Genomic DNA, 19,420 nt, shown 5'->3' with positions numbered 1-19,420 from the left:
AACGGTCTGGCTGTCGAGTGGTTTTCCGGCCAGGAAGTGGCCAGACGTAGCCAGGCTGGCGGGGGGTGTCTGTGCTGGGACTTCGGGGCTGTGCAGGTGCCAGGAGACCACAAGGATAGAAGGGGAGGCAGGAGTGGGCATGAAGACCTGCAGCATCCCACCAGGGTCAGGCCTGGAAGGAGTCCAGAGGGAGCCCTGCCAGGCTGCAGGGGCTGAGTCAGGCAGCTGCTGCTTCTTGGCTGTGTGAATGCTCAATATAGCTCGTTCCCCTCTTCCCCGCTGCTACAAGGCCTCTGCCAATCTCGCAGCCACCAGCTCGCCACGGGCAGGAAGCTGTGCCTGGAGCTGCGGCTCTAGGTGAGGCCAGGGGGAGTCTGAGCGCATGTCCAGGAGACAAGCATGTGGGTGCCAGCTGCTGAACACGAGCGGGGAGCAGAGGGGACTTGGCCCTCAGCCCGTGCCCTCAAAAGCAGCGACTTTCTGCAGCTCCCCTGTGCGTTCAGCCCAGCCGCAGGGAAGAGAAGCTCCTCTGCTGCAGCGCTGTTGCCCTGGCTAGAGCCTGGGGGATCTCGCCATGGCTGCAGGTTGTGCATAGCTGATGCAGCAGGTCCTCGAGCACGTGGAAGGAGAGCCGTGAAATCAAAGTTGTGGGGGGTGCCAAAGGCCAAGTTGCTGGGGCAAGGAGGGATGAATTGGAAGGGACAGGAGCAGTTTTAGGCTGGAACTGCAGGTCTTATTGTGAGCCTGCTACTGTGTGTGTGGCTGTTTCCTCAGCACCAGGGTTTCTGCGATGCCTGTGTCTGCGTTGGACTTGCCCCAGATGCAAGGGGCAATCCTACAGGGAGGGGGAAGCCTCTTGGCACCCAGTACTAAAAATAACTCCCCAGGCGAGGAACCTCCCAGCTGCCTTGTTGCCTCGGCTCCAGCTCTATACTTCCCCCTTCTCTGGAGACCGTCAGCGGAGTCTCAGCTGTGACAACCAGGCTTGGAAAGAAACCAGGTGGATGAGGAGTTGGGGTGCAGAACGGCGTAGGAGCTCGGGCCAGCTGGGCTGCGCGGAGGCGTCCGCTTGAGCACCTGGTCCTGGCCTTGTTTGCTGATTGACAGCAGCCTGGGGTGACCTTGGCTCACCTGTTGCTCTACAGGGATAGAAAGGAGGGGAAAGAGAGAGCATTTGCCATGCGGATGCTCTTCTGGAGTCCGAGGCCCAGGGTGCTGCTGGGCGGTGGGTCCCTGAATGCAGGTGCCATTTGGTACCGGACAGAGCAGGCCCTGGAGGGGCCAGGCCCATGCACATAGCAGCGAGGGTGCCCTCACTTTGCAGCACTGGCCTGAGGGCCTCTGGTGCTTGCCGCAGGTCAGGAGCTCAACAGCAGAGAGCACACAGGAACCAGCAAGGCTGAAGCGTGACCCCATCTTCTTCACAACCCTCGTGCTCACGATTGCCCGAGTGGTTTTTTTTTTTTGCCCGTTGTACATAGAGAGCAATGAGCGTGGGGTCCTGCTGCTAGATTCCAGCCTGAGCTGGCGTCTTCTCCAGCGCAGCAAAGCTGTGGCAGGATCCCTTCCCCCCTGCAAGAAGCTGCGAGCAGGAGCCTGCACCTCGCTGGGACTGTTCTTCATTAAGGACAGGAGCGATTTACACGCCAGCCCATCTTGCTAATGGTAAATAACCACAGAACCATTTGGACAGTCGCAGAGCTCTGAAGTCCGCAGGCGGCCCGATGGGCAGGCCCAGGACTTATCGCACCTAGAAACTGGCTTCACTGCTGCGACACTCCTGTCACTGTGATGCTTTCTCTGACTCCCAGAGCCACCAAGGCATGGCCAGTGCCCCAGTGCAGAGACGGGGCAGGGGCGCGAAGACAACTTCCTCTGTCGAAATGGGTCAGGTGCCTGACCTGGCGGCAACACGGCACGGGAGAGGTACAAGAGAAACAACTCCCAGCAGCTCCATCAGGGTATCAGTTCTTTATTGGATATTTGCAAGATCAATAAGAAAAAAAAGTTATTTGTACAGCTTGGTGAGACAACAGTTGCCGAAGAGCAAGGCTACTCCTTGTGCAATTAACTGGCCTGAGGCAGCTGCCGTGGCCTAACAGGCTCCTGAGCCGCAGCACAAGATAGGAACAGCTTGCTTGGGGCATGACTCCAGGCTTCATGCAGCACTGTCTGCGCTGGGTGACTCTGTGCAGCCCCAGGGGCTCCCTAGATGTTAGTGAGCAAGTAGCCTTGCTCTCAAAGGCCTTTTGCAAATGGTAGGCTGCCAAATGAAATTAAAATGCCTGCTACAGAGTGAGTGGTGCCCTGCCTCTGCCCACTTGCCCCTCCTTTCCCTAACCCAGAGTTCTTCCACAGCTAGCTGGGGCATGCTGCCCATTGGGAATGCACAGCCATCTCCACTGTGGCTCCAAGGCCAAAGCAGCTCTGCCTGGCAAGAGAAATAAGCTGAATATAGGCTGCAGTTGAACTGGGCGTCTCAGGCAAGCCCATGTCCTTGGGTCATCTGTGACGCCCACGGTGGGGTGAGGGGGAGCCCTTTTGTGCGAAATAACTGTGAAGCAGAAGCTGCTACTGCAGCCAGGGGCCCCTTCTGAACATTTAACTCAACCCAAGGACCTGGCCATGGGAAACATGCTCTCAGCTAGCCCTACAGCAGCCATCGATCCCTGCTCTCAGGGCTGTTCTTGGGAGGGGAACACTAACTGCAGGAGTTCTGCTTGCCCTGGGGGCTTCCCAGCAGTTGGGTCTTGACCCTCCTGCATGGCCGGTGGGCTGGACCAGGCAGGGAATGCTTTCACCTAAACATCCACCTAGTGAAAAGGCCGAGTGCCTGTGGGAGGGTGCAGTGGCGTCACAGCAGCCCGGATTCTAGTTGGACCTCTACGGTGCCCCCATGCAGTCTCAGGCATGCCACAGGCACAGAAGAGCAGTTTTCAGTTAGCCTCGCCATGCAGGCCTGGGTCAAACATAAGGGCAGCTGCAGCCCTCTGAGAACACCGACCCTCCCAACAAGGTCGTTGTTAAATCACCAAATGGCTCGAAGTAAAACAAAATGTTCTGACTTCAGTGAAAGGTCCAGCAGGCAAGGCTGGGGCAGTCGCACTGGGACACAGCTGCCCTTGCTATGCTAACCCCAGCAGGGACCTGGCCCAAGAACATGCTTTTGGCTTGCTAACGGGGATGCTTGTCTCCACGCCCTACTTACATCCGTACCAAGATGACTCTGGAGCTCGCGTGGCGGTATTTTAAGGTACTGAAACATTACTCAGCCATTTGGTAAATGCTCCTGCATATACAAGCGAAGAGAACAATACAAATACAGCAGATAAACAGGTTGAACACATTAGATCATCCCAACAGAAATGAATGCCTCCCTCGCACATGTACAGATGCCTCTCGGGCATGTTCGGCAAGACTGTCTACATCTGACAACAGAGAAGGGTAACAAGAAAAGAACCCGAGAATGGGAAGTTAGAAAACATTACGGCTGCCATTTTTCAGCACTGCAAGAAAAGAAAAACCAAAGACAAGCATCATTTAATCTCTCAAACCTGCATCCAAAGGTGCGTCTTAGCTTTCCAAGGAGCAGGAGGCCGCCCGCATTCTCTCCTCTTTTTCAAGCTCTATTAACAACGCAGTGCACCGTATCTCTGAAGGAGGTCTGCCAACCGTAGTGCGAGCAAACCACAAAAACAAATAGCACTAGAACGTTCCCTCTTGTCAAGGCGAATTAATTGCTATAGAAACTCATTTGCTGTTTGCTAAAGGTAAGATTGGTTTTAACTGAGAAATCAAATTTAACGTTGTTTAATGTAAGAAAGTTTGAAGAGGTGTTTCACAGCATAATCGTAGCAATAACTTACACTGCATTGCCAATTCACAATTCGGTCATTTTCGTTAGTGTACAAAGAAGGTCCTTAGTTATATATATTTATATATATACACATATATTTTATAAAGTCTGGAAGATCAATATAAATACTGCTCCAGAAATTAAAAAAAGTGTTTACATCCCCAACTCCAATATTACAGCTTAGCGTCCTGTTCTAGGATTAGAATCTGTAAAAATGTTAACGGCGCAGAGGTTCAAGTTTTCGAAACTTCAGTGATGAGCTGGATGATAAAGCATCTTGGTTTGAAGAAGAATTCGCTGTGTCTGGGGACTGGAACAACACTCTACCACGATGATTAAATACATAAAAGGACGGATGGTTCCTTAAGGTGTCAAATGTCCTTTAAAAATAAATTTGAAATATTAAATTAACATTTGCTTTAGAATGGTCATTTTATAACAATTGCCTGAAAATCCCCGGGGTTTTCTTACACTGCAGTGCTTATCTATTTTTCTCCCTTACTGCATACTTATTACACAGTTTCCCTATGGCAGCAGCTGAGAAGGTAGAGAGACAAGATTAACACCACTTGACACAGGAACCAGCTACATCGTTACAGCTTCTGTCTTTACCGTTTCCTCTGTACAAGTCTGCCAACTACCACGTTCACAGTTACCCAACTCCTCTCCTTTGGACCATACCTTAGCTAAAATCTCTACTCGTGCCTTTGTACTGAGTGCCGTCTACGTGCAGATTTCTTACTGCATCGCAGCATGGGGGTCCTGGGTAGTGCTGTGGTGCATGGTTTCACCCAAGTCTGGTGTTACCCAGATAGCTGTAGCTCCAGAAAGCAGGCCTCCTCCAGCTTACCCTCCACCTCAAACTCCCTCCAGTGCTGAGACAGTGGGAAAAGAATGGTCTCTAAGATCTGCCTATTCCTTACTCTGCTCCATCCACCTGACACAGAGGGTTGGGGGAAAGAAGAGAAAGTGTATCCCAGTCATTCGTCGTGCCTCACCATATCTGGCACGTCAGACACTAATGGCGGGGAACAGGCAGAGACAGGCAGCTACTGGTACCACTACAGTAAACATCTACGGAGGTGTCGGGCAGAGGAAAACCAGCCTGAGGTGGCTGCTCCGGGAGTGTGCTGTGAAATGTGCAGGCGCCAAGCATGTGAACCAACTTACTTATTTTTTAGCTCTGAAGTGGCATCCATGTCTCTAAATTCTCCTGCAATGTGTACTATTCCATAGCAGGTCACTGCGAAGGCCAGTAGTGTCTGAAGAACTATCTGCAACAGAAAAGCCATCCCACGCATGAGACACTACAGCCTGCACACCCCTCACATCTCTGTCCTGCCTGCAGATGTTTCGAGTAACAAGCGCTTGCCTTTGCTCTTCATTCATGCAAAGTACTATTTAGAGGTAAGCAGCCAACCTCATCCCCACTGCAGAGAGCGCAGAAACAAGCACAGAGACATTTAAATAACTCTCCCAGGGCAGCACTGCTACGTGTTGGCAGAGCTTGGTCTGTACCCTACACGCTAGTTTGATCCATGCGGTGGGGTTCTTGGGGAAGATGCTGTATCCTTTGAGCAAATCCCTGCACTGTTGTGTGTGCTTGCAAATGCAAGTTAGTGGCTCCATGCTTTCTCCAGGGATGGCAATGTGACACCACTTCTTTCTCTCCTCCCCCCTGCTTTCTTCACTGTTCATTTTTTTTCATGTCACCAGTATTAAGAAAACTAATGCCCTCAAGCAGGTTGTGCCAGGGCGAGGCCAGCCCAAAAGAGTATTGATCAAGCTGATGTCAGCTGGCCAAGCCAGAGGGAGGCGGGCATTTGTGCTGCAGAGAGCAGGACTGAACAGGAGGATGTTCCACAGCTTTAACTCTAAGGCCTGGAATTGCTGGATGAGGTGCTCCAGCCACCGTGGTAGCAAAGGGGAGGAAAGTCCAGCTTGGGGGTCTGTCTCTCTGTCTGACTGGCACCCTTTGCAAGCACTGTAACACCTTCCTGGAAGCTGGGGCTGGCAGCGAGATGTCTGCCTGCAGATAAGAATCCAGAGGAATGTGCAGTTAAAAATCCCATTAAAAAGACAGAAACCCAGGAGAGAAAGCAAGGACCAAACTGTGTGGTTACTCTTAACCCTTTCACCCTGCTGCAACCATCCAACTTACATCTATTGGCAATGTTTCATCTTCCTTTTCTGTTAACCTCATGTAGGAGCGATCTACAAAACAGAGGTATTGGTAGGTTAGTAATGTATCAGGGACATTCTTCGAGGCAGAACTCTCTGTAACATCCAATTCACGTAAGCTCCAGGATTCCTTGTTATGCCCTAGAAAAAGGGGTTCATGCATGTCTGCTGCATCTAGCTTTGTTCCCACATCCTCTGCTTCACACAGCATCTTTGACCTGCCTCAACAAACGATTTCACTTTTTCCTTCATGCAGAACAAGTGTCCGCAGAGCAATCTCTATGAAGACTGGCTATTGCCAAGTGAACTGTCAGCCAGCCAGCACCACCCATACTTTCCTTCTCCCATTATACAAAAGCTGTTTCAGCAGGAGAGCGAGCTGTACTATCCGACTGTGTCTGACTGTTCCCTGTCAAACTTGTCCGCGTGACTCATGAGTGCTGCTAAACCGAAGTGCCTGGTTTTGTACTGTGCGCTTGCAGCCCAGGGGCTCCCCGCCAGTGCAGGCCACAGCCCCCTGGGGCTGTGCGAGAGCCTGTCAAGGGGCCACGTAACACTGGCGCTGACGTCTAGTGGGTTTCCTACCTACTTTAACGCCCTCGGCGTTCTGCATAAACATTTACATGGGAAAACATGGCAGGCGCCTTGCAGGACTCCACGCAAATGGACTGCTTAGGGCCCCTGCCCCATGTTCAAATGAAAGCCAGACAGAAACCGACTCTAGAGTTGTTGCACATTGTCAGGCACTAAATTTGTAGCTGCTCAACTCTTTCTATAGCTGCACGGACGTTTTTACGGTGTGATAATGACTTTGCATCTGTGGCTGCTCTACGCTGATTGCACAATTCACCAGACAGTCGCGTAACACATGTAGCAGGAGCCTTCAGAGAGACACGTGGGCTCCAGTTGTAGCGGACGAGCTGCCCGGGAGCTCGTCCCAAAGACTACGCACCCTCGGCCACCGCGTTCTTCATCTCCTCAGGCGGGAGCCCCCCCACCCCCCGACGAGCCTTGAGACACCCTGGGGACAGGCTGGCTCTTGGTTTCGACTCATGTTTTGAGCGCAGAAGAAAACTAGAGCAATCCCTTCCCTTGCAAAAGGTCAAGAAAGGCCCCGGCGGGGCCGAGTATTGAAAGCTACGGGCTCCTCGGGGAAACCTCTGCGGCGGTGCCGGCTGGAGGAGGCCGGGCAGGGCTCGTCGGTTTGAAATGCACGCAAAGGAGTCCTTTGTCACCCAGCGTCTCGCTCAAGGGTGGAGCTCGTCACCAGCAGATGTGGCGGATGCGGACGGCTCCAAAAAGGGATGGGACATAAACCCAGAGGAAAGGGGAACCAGCTGCTAGCGAGCAGGGGAGGGAAACGCACGGCCTCCCAACCACCGCGCCGGGGAGCCTGCTCCACTCCAGCACTTTCCTAGGGAGGAAGTTTTTCCTAATATCCAACCTCAACTTGCCTTGCTGCAGCTTGCGCCCATTGCTCCTTGTGCCGTCTGCCCCCGCCGAGACCAGCCCAGCTCCCTCGGCCTCTCCTCGCCATCATGCCCCCCAGCCCCACACAGCCGTCTGCCCTCGGCCTCGTCCACAGGCTCCCCCGGGGCCCAAGGCCGCGAGCAGGAGGGGGAGGGGGAACCCAGACACCCCCCTCCCCTCCCCCACAAAATGACAGCCGCCCCCCCCCGTAGTCTGGACCCCCCTCCGCGGGCCGAGGGGTTTCCGCGCCCCCCCCGTCACGTCACACGTCACGACTCACGCTGCGCGGCGGAGAAGGCGGCGTGGGCCAAGGCGAAGAGCCCGACGCCCACCAGCCCCTTCCACAGCGAGGCGGCCGCCATCTTGCCCTGCGTGCCTCCCCCCGGCCGCCTCCCACCGCCAGGGGCGCCCGGGCCGGCGGCGCGCGGCGATGACGCAAGAGCCGGAAGAGGCGGGGCTTCCCCCCGCATGCGCAGTGGGTGCGCGGGGCGGGGCGGGGCGGGGTTGTTCCAGCGGGGCCTGTCATGGCGGCGGCCTGGTCTCGCGCGAGCGGCTCCTGAGGGGACTGGCTCGGGGCTCGGGGCGGGCCATGGCGCCGCGCGGCGGAGCGGGGCCCCGGGCCCTGCTGCTGCTGCTGCTGGCGACGGCGCTGGCGGGCGAGGCGGCGGCGGGGGCCGCCGCGGCGGCGCTGGAGGAGGAGATCGTGTCGGAGCGGGCGGCCGAGCAGAGCCACCGGCAGGACAGCGCCAACCTCGTCATCTTCATCCTGCTGCTCACCCTCACCATCCTCACCATCTGGCTCTTCAAGCACCGCCGCGCGCGCTTCCTGCACGAGACCGGCCTGGCCATGATCTACGGTGAGGCCGGCCCCGCCGCCCGCCCGCCCGCCCGGGCCTCCCTCTCCGCGGCGGGCCCGGCCGGGGGTGCTGAGGCCGCTCGCAGGGGCCCGGCTCGCTCCGATGTCCCCCGTCTCTAGAGGCGCCTGTGTGGGGCTTCGCTTCTCGACGAGCCCTGTGGGCCCGCAGCCGCCCCGCACCTCGCTTGCGCCCCGAGCCTGGGTCCTCGTTTGAAGACCTTCCCCCCACTCACCCACCCTGGATACCTCCCCAAATGAGCGTGGGTCTTGTTAAACACCCCCCCCCCTCCCGAATAACTCTAAATAACTGTGGGTCTGCATTTAAAGACCTTCCTACTGCCCCTCACCCTGGATAACTCTCCAAACAAATGTCAGTCCTTGTTAAAGAGCTTCCCCTTTGCCCTGGTAACTCTCCACGTGAGCGTGGGTCCGAGTTACAGACCTTCCCCCCTGAATAACTCTCTAAACAACTGTGGGTCCTGATTTAAAGACCTTTCCCCCTGCCTGGATAACTCTCCAAACGAGCAAGGGTCCTAGTTAAAGACCTTCCCTTGCCCCTCACCCTGGATAACTCTTCGAACAAGTGTGGGTCCTCATTAAAGACCTTCCCCCGCCCTGAATATCTCTCCAAATGAGCATGGGTCCTAGTTACAGACCTTTCCCCCCTGTGACTAACTGTCTAAACAACTGTGGGTCCTGATTTAAAGACCTTCCCCCCACCCCTCATGCTGGATAATTTTCCAAACAAGTGTCAGTCCTCGTTAAAGACCCTCCCCCCTGCCCTGGTAACTCTCCAAATGAGCGTGGGTCCTGATTTAAAGACTTCCCCCACTTCACCCAGGAAAACTCTCTGAGCAAGTGTGGGTCCTAGTTAAAGACTTTCCCCCCCCCCAGCCCGGATAACTCGGCGAGCAGGACGTGCCTGCCGTGACAGTCTTCTCAGAGCGTCTCGAGTGAATCGAGGGTCCTCGGGTTAGCGAGGTGAATCCAAACTCGGGTTTCGTACCCGCCCTGCTTTCCGCAGAGCTCCTGGATTCACCTCTTCCCCAGGTTTGTGGGGACGTCTGTGCTGCAGTCGGAGGTGTGACTGCAGCTGGTGCCGACGTACCCGAGCTGGTGGTCAGCCAGGCCACGTACTGGTTATGGTGTTGCTGCCACAGCGGAGTTGCCAGCTAAGCAACTAAGTGTTTACCCAGGCTCTCGGGTGGGTGCGTCACCTCTGTGGTGTCTAAAAAGCAGCCTTGCCAGTTCAATTTCTTGTGCATTTGGGGATTTTCCACTCTGTACTTGCATCTTCAGCTTCTTCCTTGTTCCAAGATGCTTTTTCTCCTGAACGGGCAGCAGCTGAGCTCTTGCTTATGTTCCCGGTCTGAGCGGATTGGGCTGCAACCCCGGTCACCCATGGCATAAGCTTCCCTTTCTGGATTCGGGGATTTTCCTGACATCAGCCAGAACATGTAGGCAGTTTATAAAGGGATTCCCCAAATTGCCATGCAGCCTCTTTGCTAATTTCCCCACTAGGGATAATGGGTGTGATCCTCTTAGTATACCAGGTAATATTTGCACTACGTGTCAAAGATTTAGGAATTGCACTCGGGACTCGTGCACACCCCGGGATGTTTTGTGCCAGTTCGGTTTCACTGCATTGCAGTAAATAGGGGCTGGCATTAATGCAGCACATTGAAAGTGGGGTCTGACTATACATAAGGTTGAATCATAGAAAAGTAGGGCTGCAAAGGCCCTCAGGAGTTCATCTAGTCCCACACCCTGCTCAAGGTAGGCACCTCCTTGGCTACACCATCCCAGCCTAGTGCTTGTTTAATCTCTTGTTACAATTTTCTAAGGATGGACGTTCACCACCTCTCCGAGTAGCCTCTTCCAACCTCAGCACTTGGAGGCACTTGTTAAACATCTAAGGAAGTTGAGAGCACAGATCCCATGACTTGAAGGTGTGGGTGAGGTTGGTTCCTTCAGAGTTATTTTTGCTCAAACGTCCCTTAGATTTTTTTGGAAATTCCACCCCCACCCCCTGCATCTGAATTTGAGCTGGTGAAATTGCCCTGTTAAGAGCATTTGTCATCAGGGTCCTAATCCCACCTCTGGCTTCTTCTTTGGTAGTCACTGAGTAGAAATCACAGAGTAAATCATTATTCAGGGTGTAGAGTACTTGCCTAGCAGTGACTCTGTGGAGACAAATACCCTTTATAGGTTTTTGTTGAGTAGCTGGGTGGGTTCCAGAATGTGTAATGGTGTACAAGAAAGTACAATGCAATCTACTATGTTCTCTTGATTCATGTTAAGAATTTTTCATTTGTCACTCAGAACCAGCTGTTTCTAGTTCATAACTGATTAGGCTTTTGTTCCTTGGTATCTTCCAAGTATCAACTGTATTTGGGGGCTATAGCAGGGAGTGCTCTAGGGTATGGGCAGTGGGCCCTGGAGTTAGCTGAGTAATTTAAATGGTGATGCTTCTTGTCCAGATTCATTTAGTTTTTCTACTAATCAGAGCTAACCCAGCAAACTGCACTCTCACTCTGCATTCTTTACTCATGCATCTGGTATTTGTTCAACTTCCCTGTGTTTGTGTGTTTGAATGTGGTGATGATATGAGATAGCGGCTTGTGGGCAAGCAGCCAGAATTCCCGGTGGCACTTCTCAACTGTTTACTTCTGATTGTTCACAGAAAAGGCACTGGCTTGAAAGTTCCTGTAATCCATCCTTTTGACAAGCCCAGGAAGTCACAGGGGCAGATGCCTGTCTGTGTCGTACCCACCTGTTGCACAGCGGCTTGTGAGCCTGGATTCCTTGTACAACTATAAGCAAAATGGGGATGTTATTCCTATCAGAGCTAATGAAAATGCTCAATGAGCTGTCTAAGGAAGGTGCCCAGAGTGAGGTGCAGGTGCGCAGGAAAAAGAAGCTGAGCATTGTGATGCTGAGCAGGGAGATGGGCAGATAGGCAGTCTCATTGGGCAGTACTTAGTAGCACTGAAGGACTGATTTAGATCAGTGTTGTAGCTTTGTATTGTCTGGAGCTACAGCAGCACTGACGTGATTGAAATGACATGATTGAACCCAACACAAGGCGGGGGATACTGCTTTCACTTTCTCCTGGGTTACCTGACAGTCTGTAACTTGACCAAACCAGACCTCAGTGGGTTAAGAGTGTGGGTGGAGTGAGTTAATCAAGCCGGAGGGAGCAGTTGGGCTAGGCTTCTCCTCGTCTAGACAAGGCCTTATTGAGTACATTTTAGGAGTCTTCATTATCAAATGCTATGTAGCCAACATAGAAGGTCTCTTTTTTTATATTTTTCTATGCAATTGTTAGTTCTAATTGGTGGTGCCTGATGATGTGCTTATGGCTGAGCTATTCAAGCTGGCAGCTGGAGAAATGTAGATTTCTACAAAACCAAACAGAAAATGCCTTCTAAAGTTATATGTTTTGGGTTCTTTAGAGTGCAGAAGTTTGTTTCCATCTGTGGGCATAAAGTAATGGTCAGTGGGCAAGAATTAGCATAACACTAGTGATTGTGCATTACGCATGTGCCTCTGTGCTTTGAACACAGAAGATCAAAGTCTGTTACAGCCCTCGTACAGACAGAGCCTTGGTTTTCTGACAAAGTTACCCTGGTAGAAGTTACTGATTTTTGTACTAAACAGTTGGCACCATTGCTCTTTATGGAGCATAGTGTACGTGGTGGTGAGTGCTGTGGTGTGCCCACAGGTAGCGCACACCCATGAACTAGCAGCGCTCTGAATCCAAGCAACAGGTTCTTTCCTCCTCTGATGCCAGTCATCACAAAACTTGATCCAGTCTGCCTTGCAGTACCTTGCTCCATCTGCAAGCTGACTCTGCCAGGCAGAGCAGCATTCTGCACTCCTTTCCCAATCACCCACAGAGATTCCAAAGGATGCTAAGTCATCTTTGCAAGCATCCTGAAATCTGCGCAGCGGTCTGCTTCTCTTTCTAGACCCTTTGTGAGCTTCAGAGTACAGCACATTCTTTGGGATCCTGTGATCCTGTATTTGCTTGACATGACCAACATTCCCATGAGTGACATAGCAGCACAATTTAACACTTCCACATTTGTCACCCTGTCTATGCAAAGAATTTTACATAGTCATCTGATATGAAAGCTGCATATGTTTGACATAGGTTGTCCATGTTTCTGAGCCATATAGAAGAGTGAATAAAACATGTCTCATAAATAGATTTTCACTTTAATTGACAGTTTGTTATTGTTCCAGGCTCTGTTTCACAAAAGGCCAGAGTTCCTGGCTGCTTTGCTGATTCTACCAGTGAGCTCAGCATCAAGATCTACATTGCTGGTAACAGTAGAGCCAAGGTAGAAAAATTGGTCAACAGCATCCAGACAGGTACCATCTAGGATGATTTCAGGAATGAGTTCTGAAGAGCCTTGGTGCATGATAACAGTCTTCTTCAAGCTTTTTGCTAGCCCAAAGATTGTGCATGAGTCAGAACTTGGTAATGAGATGTTGTAGGGCATCAACAGTGTGAGTCACAAGGGCTGCATCATCTGCAAACACCAGGTCCCTTACAACAATCTCCTTTACCTTTGTCTTAGCTCTGAACCTTGCAATGTTAAACAATCCTCCATCATGTTTGAGAAGGTGCCTATCACAGCACTAGACATCATGGAATGTGTGTTGAAGGAGGAACAAGAAGTAAATGTTAAACAATGTGGGAGCCAGTACACAGCGCTGCTTCACTCCATTGTTGATCTTGAACAAGTCAGACTCTTGGTTTTCATACTTTACAGTTGCCTTTATGCCATCATGTCAGGATTTCACAAGGTTTAGCAGTATAGGTGGACAAGCAAGCTTTTTTAGAACAGTGTAAAGCCCTGACTGACTAACCATGTCAAAGGCTTTTGTTAGATCTATAAAAGCCATTTACAGTGGGATACACTTCTCTCTGCACTTTTCCTGCTGTCGTCTTACAGCGAAGACCATATCTGTGGTGAACCTTTCTGAGCGAAAGCCACATTGGCTCTCAGAATAAATTATTTCAGCTAATGTTTGAAGTCTAGGTAAAAGAGTATGTCTTAAAATTTTTCCTGTCATGTTTAGAAGATCTATACCTCTGGTTTTTACAGTCACTTCTGTCTCCTTTCTTTTTATAGAGTTGGATGAAATAACCATCCTTCAAATCTTGCGGAACGGTTTCTTCCTTCCAACAGAGTAGCAGTACCTCACGCAATCTTTGCAGTGAGTCTTTGCTTGCATGTTTCTAATTTTCAGCAGGTAAACAGTCAGATCCTGAAGTTTTGTTATTGGGAATCTATATGATGAATTGTTCAACTTCTTTTAGTGTAGGTTTGGCATCCAGCAAAGTCATGGATCTCAGGTGTCTCCATAATGTTCTTCTGATGTTACCAGCAAAGGTGTTGGTCACTGATAAGCCTTGACTGGCACAGAGCGCAAGAACTCTCTGACCATTGTTCATATACCCAGTGCTGTGCCTACCCAGAATCCCAGCCAGATCTCAGCATTGGACCTAACTCTTGCATTGCAGTCTCCAAGTACTAGGATGGATTCCTTCTGTGCAGTCCTGCCGATCTGTTCTTCCAGCTGTTGTTAGAAGCTGTCCTTCTCATCACTAGCCTGCAGAGTTGAAGCGTACACACTGATGAGGTTGATGAATCCCTTCCATAGCCTAACTCAAAGTGGCATGATACATACAGACACTGCAGTCAGAGCTTCACATGATGACATTGGTTCCTTTCTGATGGCAAAACCTATGCTATGCTCTCTCCTTACTCCATCAGGTGTGCCGTGCCAGTAAATGGTGTAGTCCTGCTCCTTTATGAAGCCTGTATCTGAGAGCCGAGTTTCCAAAAGAGCTGCAATATCAATTCTGAAATGTGCAGTGTCATTACTCAGCACAGCTGTTTTCCTCAGATCTGAATCCAGATCAGTGTCATATCCAGGGGTCAAAGTCTGTATATTCCAGCAAGCAATTATGTTTATAAAATCCATTGAGCCAGGGTGTAAGTAGTGAGGCAAAGCTTCTTTGACCTTTTCTAGGGTCACCCTCATGTAAGGCAAGCAGGCCATCCCTAAACAGGGCTGCTTGGAAATCTTGGTAGCTGCTCCAGGCCCTTATGCCTCTCTTGGATGCTTTCTACCATCTTGCCAAGACCTTCAGCATATGCGCCTAGGCAGAGTTTTGGAGAAGTGGGGGCTGCCTTAGGCCTGTCATCCCCTCTTTAGACCACTGAGCCAAAATCCAAAGGCCAGAACAAGTCTAGTGACAAAGAGGTTGTAGCTTCTGCCAGAGACCAACCTGAATAGAGCTGCTAACTGCCTGTTGCTTCAGCGTGAGCACTTTTTCTGTTGGAATGAGGTCCCTTAGCCTTTCTTCAACCAAGAAGTGTCCACAAGGCAGTGGAGGACACAGTTTAATGTCATCCCCAGCACGTGTCTTGTGCCGCTGACCTAAATTACATCAGGCTTCAAAGGGGACAGATAAGTAGCCATCTGGGATAGTTGTATGCAGCAGGCAGATGTGATAACACCTCACCAGCCTCTTAGCTCGGCTTTGGGAAACACTACCCTGGATTAAGCTGCGCAGAAAGGACCATCTGCTGGTGTAACTTAGACAGGTAACTTATTCCTGATTTTTCCTGATTCAGTTCTACACCGTATTCAAATGAGTTATGCAACAAACAGTCCCACACTAGTGTGTCTGCTCCATTTCTGTGCCAGTTTCAAGAGTACTTTCACTGGTGTAAATGTGGTGTTTGTCTAGGCTGGAAGCCTGCAGTTCAGTCCCCATAGTTTCGGTCAAAATGGTGGCTGTTGCACCAGCCCTCTGTTACATTAATTTCTCATGCTGCTTGTGGCTCCGCTTCTCTGCTCAGGTTGCTGTTTAACTGGCTTCATTCTTGTTCCTCTGAGTCAGCAGCTCCCCCGCATCAAATTCCAAGCCAGGTAGCTGCCGCTGGAAGGGTGCTGGCTCAGCATGTTCAGACTTTTATTTTTAAAACTATTACCAAACTGACATAGTAAATCCTTTCAGAGTTTGGCATTGCTGAAACAGTTCACCAGAACTGCTTCAGCTCCAGGCCACGCATCTCGGCACAAGCTCTTACACTGTTTTTTTGAAAGACAAGTTGAAATGGTGAAGTAATGCAGTAAACCTGTTGCCTGGATTTTACCTCTGTTTCCAAAATTAATTGTCACCTCTCTCCAGATAAGGATCGACTCCAGACCCCTCAAACCAGTGTTCCTTGTAGATGCAAGGTTTATAACTAGAGGGTTGTTTAGAGATATACAGTCAGTGCAGTGTGGATCATGTGTCACATCCATCTTCAGTGTGATATAGTGCCATAGCCAGAAAAGCAACAGCATTATTCTTCCTATTTCTTAATAAGCGACTCTGAATGACAGCTGTGCCTTGAAAACTGAAAATGTCTTCCCCATATTTCAGGCCTTGGGCACATTGCTGAGTTGTGCATGAGGACAAGGGGGAGAGGTTCCTACATATGGTGATTCAGGTTGTAATAAGGGGTCAGAAAAGTCACTTAATAGGATGAAAGGCTTGAGAAATGGCATGTAAAAAAGCAGAAGTATAACACACGCTCTCTTTAGGCCTGAGCAAACATTGTGGATTTATTCAGCGCTTTCCCTTTCCTCCTTTCTTAACGGGACATTGCCAGAGAAGATGTTAGGCACAATATTGAAAAGTGCAACGGGTGTTAGGGAAATTTAAGAATACAGAACTTAAAGGCACCTCTGAATGTTGAAATGCTTAGAGGTCGTGCACAGGTATATGGGAAAAACTGACTACAAAGTATGCCGAATGGAGTCCCCAAGCAAGGTGACTAGATCCAATAAAGCAGTGCTTTGAGCCCAGTATTAAAAGGTGAAGATAGGATCGCTTTGAAATTCCTCATAGCACTGTCCTTCAGTGCTCTCTTCTATGAAGAATCTTATTTCAAGGCTCTAGGTCTCCATCAATGATCAGTGACTGAACTTTTGCAGCTCTAGTAAGGTGACCAAGGGGAGGCAGAGGTTATTTTTGATAGAAGGTGATTTAAACTGGACTTTCAGTGTAGTTGTTAATGCTGATGGCTGTCTGCACTAGGCAGCTGCAGATAGCATTTTTATGATTGTCTTTATTCCCATGGACAAGCTGAAGTTCCCTGTATTCTTTAAAGGGTAGCTAAATGATTAGTTTTTTCCAGACAAAAGGAAGCCAGGTATTATCAGTGGTGGGTGGTGAATGTGCTCCACTGCCCCTCACATTGAGTACTGAAGTAAAGATACATAAAACACCTATTTGTTATGCATCCTTGCCTTCCAAACCTCTTTAATTTCAGTGTCACAGGAAGTACTGGATAAGTAAGTAACTGGTTACTTTGGTAGTGTCCTGTATTCGTGACCCATCCCAGCCACATCAGATCTGCTCTTCCTGGTTATAGATCAGTGGGGGGGGGAATCAGCCTTTTTAGCCTTGAAGCCTCCCCAAGTGCCACTTTGATCCCCTGCTCAATCTGCTACTTTCTTTTCTGCTCCCATCCTATTCTGGTCAGCTTTCTGCTCCTTGCCCTCTGCTCCCTGCCCTATTTGCCACTGTGCTGCCTACCCCATCCCTGATCTGTCTTGTGCCACAAACCAGGGCTGCCTGTGCTGCAGGTTGGCCACTCTTGTTCTAGCCTATGGCTTCTAATTAAAAGTCTGTTGCAGAAGCTGGTTGTACACCAGAGGCTTCATTTTGCTCATCCTGGGTCTCTGGCATTGCGGGGGTGGTGCAGTTCCCACAGTGAGAATGTGAAAATAAAGCCCAAATAAATTGTGAGCACTGTTGGCTGTGGGTGAAATGCAGCGCTCTGGCTTAGATCCTACATAGCTGTAGGGAAGAGCTGGCACATTCTCGAGGTGAAGCACATGCATGCCCAGCCAGGGACCACCAAGAAGACTTCACTGTCACTCCCACCTCCCAGCTACTACATTAGTGTAGGTGCTAGAGCAAAGGCTGCAGCGCCTTCTCATCACTTACATGAATCTATGAACATGGGATTGAGGTCTTGGCAGCAGTAAATCTGCATGAATCAGCAATTCTACCATAGCTCAGTCCTGTCACAGCCTCCTTTTTTGGCTGGTTTAAAGTGGGGGCATGCCTGCATAGGTGTTCTCTGCCCTGACTTCCCACGGAGCCCCAATTCACCCTGGGTCATAATCCTGGCCAAGTGCCCAGCTGGTGCATTTCACATTTCCTCTTTTCAAAAGGGTGATCAGCACCAAATCATGGAAACTTTCACTGTATGCTGAAAGGTCTCTTTGGTTTTTCTGTCTGGCCATAGTTTTGTATCAGCTTGCCTGCATTCTGCTCGTGTGAAATGACTGTTCAGCTACAGTCGGGCATTGGCAAAAGTATTTAGGGCGCAGTTCAGTTCCTGTTGCACCTCGCCAGCAACAGTGTAAAGAATGTTGAAAGACCATATTGGTGTAATAATCAACCCACGTGAGTGCTGGGAGGTTAATTGGGAAGTCTCCACAACCATCAGACTGCATGAAATTGTGGTGTGCACTAGTTACACTAATACTTTGTAAATGTTCAGTGCTATACAAGTCACTTTTAAACCGCTATTCATGTGGCTTTAAAGTTCAGCCTCCCTAAAACAATTGCTTGCATGAAAAAGTAATGTTAGGGAAGTCTTTGTTGCCCTATTATGGCTGGAGAGGAGGGAGGAGAGTCAGTTGTATGTGAATGCTGTTGAGTTGGGTGTTAAGACATCACTGCACAGCCAGTCTACTACATTGGAAATAGAAGCACTATATACATTGCTGACTGGCCAGTTAAAACCACAATGCCTCCTGCAAACCAGCTGATCAGAAAGCACAGTTAACTTCACTGGCAAATTGCTGCAGCCAGTCCAGGCGGTTTTATTCACTCAGCTGACTCACATGCAGATGTTGGGAGAGCTGAGTAAGAGGAAAAGAGGGAATGTTGGGATTTCCATCCCTATTGTGACATTGGTGTGTTTAATTTTTAGAGAAAAACAAATATCAAACAAGTGTAACAGCTGTACCTAGAGGCAGCTCCATTGTGCTCAGCATTTGACAGATGTGAAGAGATGGGCCCTGATCTGAGCGGTTAACTATCTAAATATATAGGAGAAAGGAAGTCTCAAGTATTAACCATTTTAATGGATCGTCAACCTAGGCACTACATTACAAAGAGGGACTCTATAGCAGAGCAGAGGCCTGGACTCAATGCCTCCAGTCTTGGGCGTAACCACAAGACTATCTTCTTTCCTTGGTTTTTAGAAATACAGCTTTGCCCAGTAGCGGTGCGAGATAATGACAGTGTCCATGACAGCTGGTTCAAGACAACAGGAAGTTGCTAGCATGTTAGCAAAAATAGAAGGCATTTATTTGTTATAGTTTTGGAGCAAACAAACGCAGAAACTTTGGAAATGGATCCCTTGGCAAAATGAGTTCAGCCCTTAGTAATGAAACCCTTCCTGTTAATCAACCCGAGACAGGTTTGTGTTTTTTTACCCCACGTACAAGTCTGCAAGTCCTCCAGAACTGTCACCAGGCCTCCCTGCCATGGAGAAGTGTTCCTCACACCCTAACAGGAAGGGGTGGTGATTACTGCAAATCTCTCCCCCCACCTTTGTGAGGCTTTTATTGTGTGTGAGGTAGAGGATTTCATGCCTGAAAGCTTCCAATAAAGTCAGAGCAATGTCCAGCAACACCCGAGGAAGGAATTTTCCTACCTGTATTAATTGCATCTTGGGACATTCAAATTCTGCCCCTGGAGAAAGTGGCATGCTTCACACACTTGCAGTGTTTGCATGTGAGGAGTGACAAGCCACCAGGGTGAAGTTCAGTCATATATTTGGACTGTGTGTTGCAGAGGGAGCACCGGGTATTTTCCATGTTTCCTGGGAGAATTTAGATGGTGAATACTGACAGGTGCCTTGTCTTGTTGTGGCACACACAAGCCCCTAGCATGGGCCAGTAGGTGCTGTACTGGCACCAAACAAAGCGGCAGTCCCTGCTCCAATGAGCTTGCAGTCTTG

General features: G+C 50.0%; 2 protein-coding genes across 5 annotated transcripts in view; one reads left to right on the top strand and one right to left on the bottom strand.

Annotated features, from left to right (window-relative positions):
• Positions 1–1,956: 1,956 nt before the first annotated feature.
• Positions 1,957–7,918, bottom strand: MMGT1 (membrane magnesium transporter 1). Its single transcript, XM_006268186.4, has 4 exons — positions 7,788–7,918; positions 6,018–6,070; positions 5,027–5,130; positions 1,957–4,236 (listed from the first exon to the last, which is right to left on the bottom strand). Exons 1-4 carry the CDS (start codon positions 7,867–7,869, stop codon positions 4,074–4,076), a joined length of 402 nt encoding a protein of 133 aa, XP_006268248.1. The 5' UTR covers positions 7,870–7,918; the 3' UTR covers positions 1,957–4,073.
• A 129-nt stretch (positions 7,919–8,047) lies between these two features.
• The window catches only part of SLC9A6 (solute carrier family 9 member A6), an 81,575-nt gene continuing 70,202 nt past the window's right edge, over positions 8,048–19,420 (top strand). For 3 of the 4 annotated variants that reach the window (XR_009464025.1, XR_009464024.1, XM_006268197.4), the window contains exon 1: positions 8,048–8,364. Coding sequence is in view for 2 of the 4 variants with exons in the window: in XM_006268197.4 (XP_006268259.4) it covers positions 8,097–8,364 (268 nt within the window). In the remaining 2 variants the exon portion in view is untranslated. The remainder of the gene's footprint in view (positions 8,365–19,420) is intronic. The other variant, XM_059732898.1, reaches the window with a different exon arrangement.

The sequence above is a fragment of the Alligator mississippiensis genome, chromosome 8 (assembly GCF_030867095.1).
Source record: "Alligator mississippiensis isolate rAllMis1 chromosome 8, rAllMis1, whole genome shotgun sequence".
NCBI classification, from domain to species: domain Eukaryota; kingdom Metazoa; phylum Chordata; order Crocodylia; family Alligatoridae; genus Alligator; species Alligator mississippiensis.
Note: the sequence above shows the minus strand (reverse complement) of the source record. Positions and strands in the feature narration are given on the sequence as shown.

What these genes read in the sequence shown, in the direction of transcription:
- MMGT1 (XM_006268186.4), bottom strand. Translation starts at nt 7,869, where the DNA reads ATGGCGGCCGCCTCGCTGTGGAAGGGGCTGGTGGGCGTCGGGCTCTTC. An exon ending in CGCCTTCTCCGCCGCGCAGC is followed by an intron (nt 6,071 to 7,787) that starts GTGAGTCGTGAC and finishes TCTGTTTTGTAG; the next exon opens with ATCGCTCCTACATGAGGTTA. An exon ending in ATGAAACATTGCCAATAGAT is followed by an intron (nt 5,131 to 6,017) that starts GTAAGTTGGATG and finishes TTTCTGTTGCAG; the next exon opens with ATAGTTCTTCAGACACTACT.